The following is a 12,658-nucleotide window of genomic DNA, read 5'->3' as shown; positions in this document are numbered from 1 at the left end:
TACCCCACAAACAACAGTACTTTCACAGTAAAACAGCAAAATCATAGAGCTTGAAAAAATCATTGTACAACAGTTATTACATGACTATTGATGAATATCTATTGATTAAAGAAATGTACAAAAAAGAAAAAAAACACTGTTTATTCACATGGTGCTGGTTTCCACCTGATGGAAACAGCTGTAAGTTATATCACAAGAATGTTGATAAATAAATCATGGATTAGTAGTGTCTATTTCATAACAATAAAGGAATTTTGTTTTCTGTCCTATGACATTAAAACTGGTCAAATATAGCCACTCACAGTGATAAGGTTCTTATCTTATAACATTTTTGTACATATATGTATATGATTATTACGGCAATGTAATTTTTTCTGGTTACAAGATATAATTTGTGGAATGAATCCATATTTAATGAAAGGCTAATTTAACAGAGATAGTTATATTTCAACACAGATTGTAGGCTATATTTAGACTATGGAGGTAAATAGTTCATCTCATTTTATTAAAACTCTCAAATATTTATTGTCGAAATTAGGATATATTGATCTTCACACGTAGAGAGAGACATGTTGTTCGTCATCAAAACATGATTAAATTTCATGTTCATGCATGGTATTGTGCAAAGTCATTCACAATGTCTGTCATTGATTGACCAAAGACATAGATACATTGTACGTACAGTTAGTTTGATTTGATATGATTCCTGAATATATTGTTGATACCCAGGCATTGAAAAATTAATTTTTCTGAAATGGAATGTCTGATTTAAGACTAGGACCCAAGATCAAGCATCGTCAGTTATCTACAATTGCAGACTTTTTCACCTTCAATGGGAAGGTAATGCATAAAAGTTAACTTTCATTAAAAAAAAATAACCTGACTAACTTTCAAAATGCCTTTTCATGGAGTAAATTGAATTTGCAAAATAGGAAAATAAAGTGAGAACTTTAGAGCATTGTTATATATACAAAATGTAGTACATGAATAATTGGATTGATTGAAACACACTGATGTATAAAATTCTCCAATAGAGAAGCTAAAACCTATTGTATATCTGTCTGTCTGTTCTCCTTGTACTCCCTGAGCTGAATTTCTACATCATGTGAGTATGTCTTAAATGTCTCGGTTATCTCCCATTATATTATGACTCTTATACCTCCATCTCTTCTGGTACAGACATGTTTTTTTCTTCTCTAGCTGTCAACTTAATTGGTATCTTTATATCCCTCATTGTTTGTACAAATTAATGAATGGGATTTGGCTTCTCAGTTCTCTGGGTTTTTGGATAGTTTACAGTAAAAATTTGGGGACACAGGATATAAGAAATAAATTGAATGAACCAGAAATCATGATTTGCCCCTCTTTTGTTTGTACTTCCTGATAGCTGACTTACGGAATTATTTGTGGGAATATACCATTTTAATGAAAATAAGCATTTGTTTGGTCACTTTAAGACCCAAACATCCTTGTGTAGATGAAGTCATATTTCCTTTTTTAGTTATCAGTTGATTATGCCTCAGAATTGTGTGCGTAGCTCCTGTGGTTGGAATTTCCAAACTTGTCAAACACATACAATTATGACCCATGTCCTTGAACAATAACTTTTTCCTGATGAAATTAACAAATTTCTGTACATCAGAAATATTTGATACTGGTTTATATCCTTGACAAAATAGTGATATTTTAGTGTTTGTTCTTACATTATCTAGTGTTGGTTATATACTGCGATCGTTACCAACTGTGATCATTGTTTGTAAATGTGATTTGTCTCACGTGCCCATGATTAGACAGTACAATCTTTTGATCAAATACACAGAAATTTTTGGAAAATGAGATAATATGTTAATCTCATGCAGTATACACCAGTCAAGATTAAGACCGGGAAGATCCAGTCAATAAAACTGAAAATATTTTAACTCTTTTGATCTTTTCATATTGAAAATGGTGTAAAATTCATGAAATATTGCATTAGGTTTGAATTATTGTTTGGTATCATATAGACCATATCGGATTATATTTGTGTTGGACATCTGTTATAATATTATTTCATGATGGCTAAATTGAACATGAAAAAGTATTTGAAGAGTAAAAGGAAAGGCATTACTAAAGCCTTCAGAAAGGTAAAATATTATTTAAGTAACTGAGTTGTTGAAATGAAGATAAAATTGAATTAAGTGAATAAATAGTTATTGGCCCAAAATAATTATTTTTATGAATTGTGGTTGATGTCATTTGATTTTTTTTTGGATAACAAGCCAGTCCATATATTGAAATTCAACCCAAAGTATCATGAACTGTTTGTTATATTATAATTTTCAATTATATTTTACCTTGGTGTATTCATGAGGTAGAAAAGGGAAAATCTGCATTATTTTAAACATCTTGGTATCATATTTTTAATTGGAAGTGAGAAAGTCCATGAAATTTTCTGGCAATCCACATGGCGTTATATGGGCTTGCAGATATATGTTAGGAAGTAAACAAGTGAAAATCTCAAATAATTGCAGGTTATTGACTGTAAAGACAAAGTTCCAATTACCCATACTGTAATTGGTTGAAGTGAATTGGAAATCTACAAATAGTTGTAGTCTAATTAACACCCCCTTTATTTTAGAGTCAGAATGATGTGTTGTGGAGTGATCAAGACCTATTATTTGAGACTCAAGGTCAAGGCGCCAACTTGTTGTTTTTTTTTTATGATTTTAAAAAAAATCATAGTTTTTTTTTACCTTGATAGGAAAAAGTTAATTTGAATATGGAAGTTATATTTTTACAAAATGTTCAAAACCAACTTGCAGTTTTCAATTAACATAATAGAAAAAGATGCATTTTATCTCTATTTTTTATTTAAGTAAAAGCCATTTATAGGTGACCTGTAGTTTTCTCTTTCTACAGAGTTTTAAATGAAAAAAGCATCATGCACGAATAGTGTGCATTATAGACTGTCCCAAAAATTAATGGACATGAGAATAAATAAAAATGGCCAGAAACATTGGATTGCTGATTAACAGAATAATAGTTAAGTTCTATTTTGATACTGACAATATCATGTAAACTTTCTCTACTATTATGCAAGGTTTTGTCTCATTATATGTTGGCAAATTTTCCTTACATGAAATTTGGGTAATTTTCATATGGACTTAATGTGAAAAGGTTCATTTGATTCTTCAGTTGATGAGTTACACAAATTTTATGTGAAAAAATATTTGCCTGAGATGCAATGCATATATTATTGTATACATTTGTATATTCCAGGTGTTGTATATTCCCTCCTCAGAACAGAAGAGTTCTAAAGAGAAACAACCAGAGATGGTAATGGGTAGTCCTCCACAGGATGATAGACCTAGGATGGTAAATGAAAACATTTTATTGACACTTCATTGGGATATTGACCTTTCCTAGTCAGTATTCTTGTCTAAGCTTAGTTTTATGAGATTTTACTACACAGGAAAAACTGCAACTTATGTTTATTTTATATGTTTTAAAAACACCTGAAAAACATGTGTTTCTCATGTGTTTTCCAAGTGTTCCTGACTTAGATGAGAAACATAGGTTTAGGACAAATAAATTATTTCATGAAAAAAAAGAAGAAAAACTATCATTTGGTTGTAGCATGTCTTCCGTTGGGCTTATTGTAGGAGCATGGTCTTTTTTATATAATTATGAAAAAACAAATTGTTTCTAATATGATTTTATAGTGTAGTCAAAAGGAAAAGATCATCTTGGTTCAGGTTCATTTGTTTCATGAACCTCTAATATCCTGTTCTTTGCCAAATGTTTTTTATTGGGAAAAGTAGAAACAGGATCTAAGGTGTAGTTCTCTATTGTATAAAACTGTGTAAAACAAGAATTAGAGATCCAACTTGTACCTGTTCATAAAAATGCAGTTTACTGCATGTACTAGGACCTTTAAAGTAAGTTTAGAAATCACTGCATTTATACTTCATTGTTCATACAGAAAAAGCTGATTTATCGTATTCCTCTTGCATCAGTAGGTCTACACGAAAAGCAAGAAAATATTTTTATATTAGGATTTCTTATATTCCCATTGCTGCAGAAGGTTTGCACATGTATAGCAATGTTTTTGTTCGAGATTTACAGCTAATTCTATCTATCTAAAGAAGAGAAGATCAATAATATGTTCCTGGTTATGAGTCTCTTGTATTTGTTTCTTCATTCGTCTCAGTATTTATATCTTTTCACAAGTTTAACAGTATAGGTGCAAAAGGGATGAGTTTTGGATGAGTTCTATAGCAATATTTGCTTGCATGGTAGCATGCTTACACAATTTATCTTGAATGTCAGTGGTGGTAGGGTTGATCTCAGGCTGAGTCATACCAAAGACCTTGAGATTGGTAATAGCTGCTAGCTCCATTAAGCACATTACATTACAATAGGAGCTAGAGTTACAACTAGTTAGTTCTGAGTCAAGTAATGTGTCAGTTCGGGGGTAGGCTGTGGTGTCTACATATGAGCTGTTGTATCTCTGAGCTTCTACATTAAAACATATGGCTCAGTATGTCTGAGTAACAAAGCAGGGAGGGTCTGTCTGATCAAACATTTTTGTCTTGACATGCATGGAATATTCTTTAATATATTAGGACTTAAAAGCACAATCAGTCAATCAACAGGAAAGCTTGAAAAATATCCTAGCTAAGACTTACTGGTGTATCTGTATATTCCAGGACCTTCCCATAGTTAAAATGGCTGATAAGCCACCATCCAAGATACCAGGTCATGCTGAGAGACAGACACCAACCACTTCACCAAGAGATGATGAAGTATTTGAGATACCTCACAAATTAGACGAGGATGAAGTTCAACAGTTAGACCAGGACTGCTATGAGAGATTTATTAAAGTGAACTGTAAACATATAACAGATGGGCAGGTTTGTGTGTAGGATAAACTACTGATCAATGTTTAAGTCTGGCAGGACCAAGATAATGAAAAAAAAACATTGTAAAAAAAGAAATTTTATGGCATTTACTATAATTCAGTAAACCTCAGGGACATTTCTTATTTGTTTTATAATTCAGATCCCAGATTATGAAGAAAGAATTTGATTGCCAGTATACTCAATTTGCCACTGTCAAATTCACAATTGCCATTTCTAAATCTTCTAACATAATAGATTTATCTGTTAATCGTAGAAAGTGATGTCATCCCGTACAACAATTCTTACACTTAAGATTTTTTGTGGAATCCACCACTGGTATTTTTCTTCACAAAATTGTTATATAAGGATTGTTTTCATTGCTGGTTGGATTATGGGATATTAACAAGTTAAGGTTGGTTTATGCTGCAACATAAAGGGCTTTGCAGTTTATTCAGCATGAACTGACATAAAGTCATTTATATCCCATAATCCAACCAACAATTGAAAACAATTCTTATATTTTAATTTAAAAACACATGAATACAAAAATAAAGTCACTTTATTATATAAAATTAACATTTTTTTAATGCAGATCAATACTGTCAACTGCCAATCGATTGCGCCATTTCAGATTTGCATGCATGATTTTAGTGTATTGGGATACCCCATTGAAGTAGTTTTGTAGTTAGAGGGTGTGGCAGAAATACTAACTTATGTTATACAAAATGGACAATGTTGCTTGATAGTGCTGAACTATTCAGAATTTCACAAAAATAAAATATTTTGCTGTGTTGGTATGATGTATCTCCTTTTGAAAATTATAATCAACATTTTTGTCTTCACTACTGTAATGTTCTTCTAGACAATGTATCATGTATTATCTCTTGCAGGGTGTTGTGGCAGGAGTATTACTGGTGACCCCAAATGCAGTGATGTTTGACCCTAATGTCTCAGACCCCTTAGTTTTAGAACATGGAGCAGATAAATATGGAGTTATTGCCCCTATGGATATGATAATCAGCTGTGCCATGTACCATGATATTGTTGCTATGAATATGAGAAAAAATTTCAGGTCTGATTTTAAATACAAGACTTTAAAGTAGAAGTCTTAATAATGTCAGATGGGTGGTGATAGACATGTTTTGCACCTGGTCCAAGCTCCCAGTTTTTAGTGGAGTCTGAGTTGCTCATTTACTTTTGTTACTTTGTATGTATGATTTTAGTTACTTTATGTTCTTTGTCCCTGGATTACATTCTTTTGATTACCGCTATAACCTTGGTTCTCTTGACTACTCTTGCAATAGTTATCTGTCTTGATTTTGTTGATAAATTTATTGTTTTCCCCAAAATACATAAGATATACAGACAGAACGATAATTACAGAACAAAATGGCATTTGTAGATGTGATAAGCAAAGCTATTAGGTGTTTTTTCTTTAGCACCTTGTTAAATTCAGCCAATGGCAGTGTTTGATTTTTAGTATATAATTAGTTGATTTCCCTTGATCATCAGTTGTTACACCATAAATTAACAATTTATTTCAGTCTATTTTCTTCAATATTTACAGTAAATTGTACTGCTATGCTCAACATGATCATATGGCTTACTGTCATAATACATAATACAATAAAATAAGTTACTGAAACACAGACAGTTAACACTATGAAAGTCCTGACTATGGAAAAAAAAACCTTAGGCAAAAATAACCTGGTATAGGGTATACTATCTTACTTTGATAGCCTATAACAATGAAGCAGTTCAACACTTAGTTAAGTGCTGATACATCTTAAAATATAGCCAAAAATTGTTATTTCCTGTCTATCAAATGACAATTAAATTTTGCTGGTAGTAGAACATTTTCCTTTTGAGCAGAATTCTTCGTGAACTATGTATTAACAATATTAAAATAGCCAACAGAGAAGTGTATTTAAAGTAGCAATGCTCTCTTTAAATTGTTTTTATGTTTGAATTTTAAGGGACCACCCAGAAGAGGGCTTAAAACCGGAAGTGTATCATGACAAAAGCTGTCCACACTATCAGTCATGGGTCAAAGGTCACAGTGATTTGAACTTACCTGAGTCAGAGGTCAAACAGGACAAAACTAGTCCCTCAGGGAATAGTGAACAATCAGACTCTATAAGTGTGTGCTCCTGTGGTGCAGACCAGAAACTGTCACCTCAGAAAAGCCCAGGAAGTAATAAATATGTTTTGACTCAAAGTTCATCTCCGGTCTCATCAAATTTTGAAATAATTAGTCAGTCTTCTGTGTTTGGAGATGCAAAAGAAGCTGATACAAATGAGACTCCAAGAAGTGTTGTAAGCAGTGATAATTTATTGACAGATGATATTGATTCTGGGTTGGGAAAAACTCAAAGTGGAACTTCTGTTGGTAAAAAACTTGTTAGTGATTTGATTGATTTAAGTACTGAGGTAAATAAAAAAGAGAAATTCTATTTGGATGATAGTGAAACTGACTCAACCAATCAAAAACCAGATGAAAATGACAACAAAAATGTTGTTATTGAAAATCAACTTGATGCTTCTAAGAAATCTGACAATCAAGATGCCAATGGTGAAAAATCACCAGGCGAGATGAGAATTGGAAATATAGTTTACATGCCTGTTTCTGAGGATGGACAAGGAGAGTTGTCGGAAAAATCTATTCAGGAAGTCAAGCAAACACTGTCTCAACTCAGTATTGATGATTTTGAAAAAGACAAAACATCTTCTGCTCCAGTTGATGTACCAGTTGTGAGTATGACTAGTAGAAAAGACAAGGATAAAGATTCAGGGCGACCTAAATCAGTCGGTTCATTTAGTGGTTCTCTCAATTCTCTCTCACCAAAAATAAACACATTTGTCAACTACGCAACAGGATTATTTAAACCAGACAGTAAGGCTGAAATTAAGGATGTTAGTGAAATGCCGCAGGAAACCTCGGCAAGAAATTTCTCAGCTGCTGGTCGGAACTTGTCTATCAATATGACTGAACAGGACTTTGCTGTAGCTGTGGAAAGTGCTGTCAAATTGGCTGATAAACCAGAACTATTCCAATCTTTTGATAGTAAGTATTAAACAATGGTTGTACCAAGGGAGACAACTTCTGTTCTTTGTAGGAGTTGTTTATTTACCATAAAAAATACTTTTTTATTAATATTATGAATAAAGAATGGTCATGCAGAACTGCTTTAGAAGAGATGAATGACAGAAAGGCTCAATATTGTCTAGTCAAAATACTAGTACACATAGACAGTCTTCACATCTAACTTTCCAGTTCACAGGCCTATAATACATTTTTTCAGAAATTTTTTTATAGTGATTGTTGGTCTGTAGTAGTTAATTTTACAGGCCCACCTCCATTTTGACAAGCCTTGGCCTTTGGACTACTGCTTAACTGTGAAGACTGTTAAGACCCTCCTTTGTTCCTTAGTTTTTAGGTAATTTATCATTAACAAACAAGAAGGGAAAGGCAATTCTTTTTATCTCTTTACAGGCCTTCAAGCTGCCCTGTATTTCCTATATTTCCAATAAAATTCCTATACATATATTTGACAATCCCACCATTTTGGTTGTATATTGCCTGGAAGAGCTAGACTTATCTCTCTTTGGTCAAATTTCACGAAGACTTCACTTCTCTTAGAAGAACACAATGGCGACTTTTAACTATTTTTAAAAATTCTTGGCGACTTAAATCTCCATTTCGCCACCTAGACTATGCCCTGATCCCTTATAATACCTGTATTTTTGCCTTATCTTATTTCCAATTTTTTAAGAAATTGTGCTCTATATGAAACCTTATTTTTTAGTCAAAAATCTCTTGAAGGCCTGTTTTTATTGCCCCAAAAAGTGATAAGGGAGCTTGTTTTTTTGTTCACTATTAAACAAAAAGAAACTGAGCAGTTCCTGTGTTATTTTCATTTTACTTTTATGATAATAACAACTGATGATGAGGCAACCTCACAAGAGACAAGGTAGAGCTTGAGAACCAATTTATTAATGTTGTTGGGCCTTATTAATTACATTTTTGTATATATCAGTATTTGCATTATTAAATCCTAGCAGATCTTTGAATCCAAGTTATGAATTTTTCATCTAATCTTGTGTATCCTCCATTGTACATATATATATATATACCTTCTATTTTCTATCTGCTCAGTCATGGGTAAGTAATGGCATGTGTTTTGAATGTTGTCCTTTCTGTCGTAACTTGCAACTTTCTACCATAATTCAAGACTATAGGTACCCAACCAGGAGACCTCATTTATAATATGTTGATTTGCAGCAAAAATGTGGTCTTACAAAAGTGGTAGTCTCTCATATGGAATTGATCCAAAAAATTTATATTGTCCTTGTATCTAATCATGGAGGGACATTTTGTTTTATATGTTACACATACATGTATATATGAACATGGCTATAATTCTTATTTCATATCTCGTAATAAATTAAGAATTTATTCCGCTACTGAAATTTAATGAAAATGTTACCACAACATTTAAAGCACTTCACATTTGATTGGAATTACATGTAGCAAGCTTTTTTCTTATCTACCATGTGTATAGCAATAATGAAAGCATCCTAATATCATCTTAATTAACATGTACATACATGTACAGATATATACGATATATAAACTCTCTTTTAATATTCTACTTCTGTTACCTTCCTTGCGTTGCTGTGGCACTCCCAGGTAGTGTGTGCTTTCTTATAAAATGATGACTAGTATTTTTTCAAAATATTTTCTTTAGAATGCATGAAAGTGTGTGTTACAAGTATTGATGGATTCTTTCTTGCAATTTATACAAATCCCTTTATTACCATGGTTACCAGATTTTCCTTTTGTAGCTTGGAATTTTTAGCTCACCTGGTCAAAGGCCATGTGAGCTATTGCCATCACTTGGTGTCAGTCATCATCGTTTGTCATTGTTAACAATTTTTCAAAACTCTTCTCTGATACTACTTGACCAATTGGAACCAAACTTGTTATGAATGTTCCTTGGGGTATCCTGCATAGAACTGATGTGGGGATTTTTGATTCGTCAACAACATGGCCACTGTTACAAAAAATAGAACATGGGGATCAGACATTAGTTTTTTGCATATATCTCCAAAACCGTTAGTTTTAGCTAAATTCTGATACGAGGGTAAAAGTGTTCAGCATGATGAGATCTATCTGCTGGTCAAATTTTCATTATAAACATGTTATGTTATGTTATGTTACAAATATGTTAAGCCATGTTGGAGTTATTGCCCTTTTTCAACAGTTTTAGCAATTTTTAATGTTTTATCATTCAAAAATCTTCTCCTCTGACACTACTTTACTAATTGAAACTAAACTTGGTATGAATGTTCCTAAGGGTAACTTTCATAGAACTCATGTAGGAATTTTTGATCCGTCGAAAAACATGGCCACTGTTACTAAAAATAGAACATAAGTGTCAGACAGTAGTTTTTCGCTTATATATCTGTTAGGTTTAGCCAAATTCTTTCAATAGCTGAAATGATCCTTATTATCCTACAAAAGTCTTCTGGCATAAAAGTTGTCAGACTCCTTGTAAGAGTAATTGCCCTTGAAAGGGGAAAAATGACAGTTTTTTTAACAATTTTCAGACTATATCTTGTGAACTGTGATAGTTAGAAAGAAACTTTCAATTGCTGAAATGATCCTTATGATAAGTCCTACCAAAGTCTTCTTGAGTCAAAATTATCGGACAACTTCTTAAATTTATTGCCCTTGAAAGTTAAGATTCTACCAGATGAGCAATTCAGGCTCCTGGGAGCCTCTTTTTTACAGTTGAAAAAAATTGAATACGCATACGTAACATGTACATGTAGACAACATGTCATAACTCCTTGTCTTATAAATTTCAATAAATCAGCAGAAAACATGGTGTTTTATTGGGTAAGTCAACAGAAAGGAAAATTTATTTTAATGAATTATTTTCTTTTTTTTTGTTTTATTGTCTGTTTTTTTTTCCGGGGGGTAGGGGGGTATGGCTGGATTCAACTCAATATATTGTTATCATTGCTGGTAACTAGGATGATCAAATCTACTCAATACAAAACAAAAGATTTTTTTTTTTAAATTAAAAGTATAGAATTACATGTACAATAAATATCTATATATGACAGTATTCTGTGAAAAATCTGAGGCGTCCTTAAGAAAAAAAGGAGTTTATAAATAAACCCGAATCAATACCAGCTGTTACCACATGATACTAGAAGCTGTTAGATCTCTTGTTTTTATTGTTGTTTTATTGTCGGGTTAGATCAGTTTAAGACATTTTTTTATTGTTTACAAATATGGTACAAAATATTTAGAATATCTTCAGGTAAAGTTGACTTTTTCTTTCTCTTATCATTTTTCTTATACTGGTCTTTTATTTGACTGCGAGGACTGTTGTAGTAGCACCCTTTCGCCAATACTTATTTTTGCATTTCAGTACTATTTGCTACAATGTTTTTTTGGAACAAACTGTCTTTTTAAGATAATGAAGGAACTTATTTTTATGTGCTGCAAATATAATTTTTTTGTTGATTTTGAAATGAATAAATTGCAAAAAAAAGCTTGTTTACAGTATATGTAATGATGTCAGCTCTTTTAGTAACTCCAGGTGAATGACGCTAGTAACCTGGAGCTCTAGTTTTTTTGTTTTTTTTTAATTTGAAGCACTTACCGGTAATAATTGTTTAATTGGGAATCAGTTTTTACTTTGTGATATCGTTCACAATGATGTAAACAAGACATAATTTTTTTTCAAACACGTGTATGAAGCAAAAGGAAATTGTCTCTTGCATTAACAGTTGAATTGAGCAGCCTCTCCTTGATCAAGTATTTGTACATTGAGTAAACTCAATTTATATTACATTCCAGTTGCGGGGATTTTCTGTCTATTTTTACCACCAAACATATGAAAGTTACACTGTAAAATATAGTAACTTTTGTATCTCTTGTTGATACACTTGTATTACATATTACCAAAAAGGTAAAAGTTTTCCAAACAAAGGTTTAAACTTGCCCTTTGTGTCAGCTTGAAGTTGAGCCCCTATAAATGTATGTATCTCCTATACAGTGGACTAACTATCTCAATAATAACAGTATTAATATTCTGGACACCAATTCCCCCAACGGAGCCTTTCACGGTTGCTATCACATTTGTCCAGTGAAATACGAGGTTGTAAGTTACATGGGTTAGTTGCCATGATTGAGCATCATGAATGTCACGTGATGTCAAAGCAAACTCAATGCCGACTGCGTTGGAAAAATCAATAGTCACTGCTTCTCTGCCAAACACATGGCAAAAGGAGATAGAGTTACAACTGGCTGGCTTGGATTTAGAATAGTGTTTCTGAGTTGGGAGACATGCCTGTCTGTAGGCTCTATGTCACTGAAATATAGCATGTTTGACTAGTGCATTGTAGGGTGTGTTTGATTGGTCAAATGTTCTTGTCTTGAAATAACATAACATAAAATGTAAGTGTTATAGGATGTATTACATACAATCAATCAGTCCAGAAATTATTCATGAATGAATGTATTTAAATGAGGACACTCTCCCAATAATTTACATGAATGTATTATGACAAAGATGCAATCAAAATAAAACTAAAGGTTCTACAGGGCCATAGTAGTCTATCTTTTTTGACATTTCAAAGGCACTCAAGCCATTCAGACATGATGTTGCCTCTGCCTTACTGACAATGTTGAGTCAAGAAAAAGTAAAATTCCTTCATTATTTTATTTTTTTCTTTTTAAAGAAAACAAACTTTCAAATTAG

At 32.4% G+C, this 12,658-nt stretch overlaps 1 protein-coding gene across 10 annotated transcripts in view; it reads left to right on the top strand.

Moving 5' to 3' along the window:
• The window catches only part of LOC148598964 (nuclear receptor coactivator 7-like), a 59,211-nt gene that overhangs the window by 28,769 nt on the left and 17,784 nt on the right, over window positions 1–12,658 (top strand). For 7 of the 10 annotated variants that reach the window (XM_088559980.1, XM_088559979.1, XM_088559977.1 and 4 more), the window contains 4 exons: window positions 3,259–3,354; window positions 4,689–4,892; window positions 5,771–5,952; window positions 6,857–7,944. In XM_088559980.1, the coding sequence (XP_088416106.1) occupies window positions 3,259–3,354; window positions 4,689–4,892; window positions 5,771–5,952; window positions 6,857–7,944 (1,570 nt within the window). Of the gene's footprint in view, window positions 1–366; window positions 484–700; window positions 841–1,525; window positions 2,124–3,258; window positions 3,355–4,688; window positions 4,893–5,770; window positions 5,953–6,856; window positions 7,945–12,658 lie in introns of those variants that run through there. The other 3 variants (XM_088559986.1, XM_088559981.1, XM_088559982.1) reach the window with 3 other exon arrangements.

The sequence above is a fragment of the Perna viridis genome, chromosome 14, assembly GCF_037379345.1.
Source record: "Perna viridis isolate PV_CMFRI_1.1 ecotype Kerala chromosome 14, ASM3737934v1, whole genome shotgun sequence".
Taxonomy (NCBI): Eukaryota; Metazoa; Mollusca; class Bivalvia; order Mytilida; family Mytilidae; genus Perna; species Perna viridis.
The sequence above is the reverse complement of the archived record's forward strand: the minus strand, read 5'-3'. Positions and strand labels throughout refer to the sequence as shown.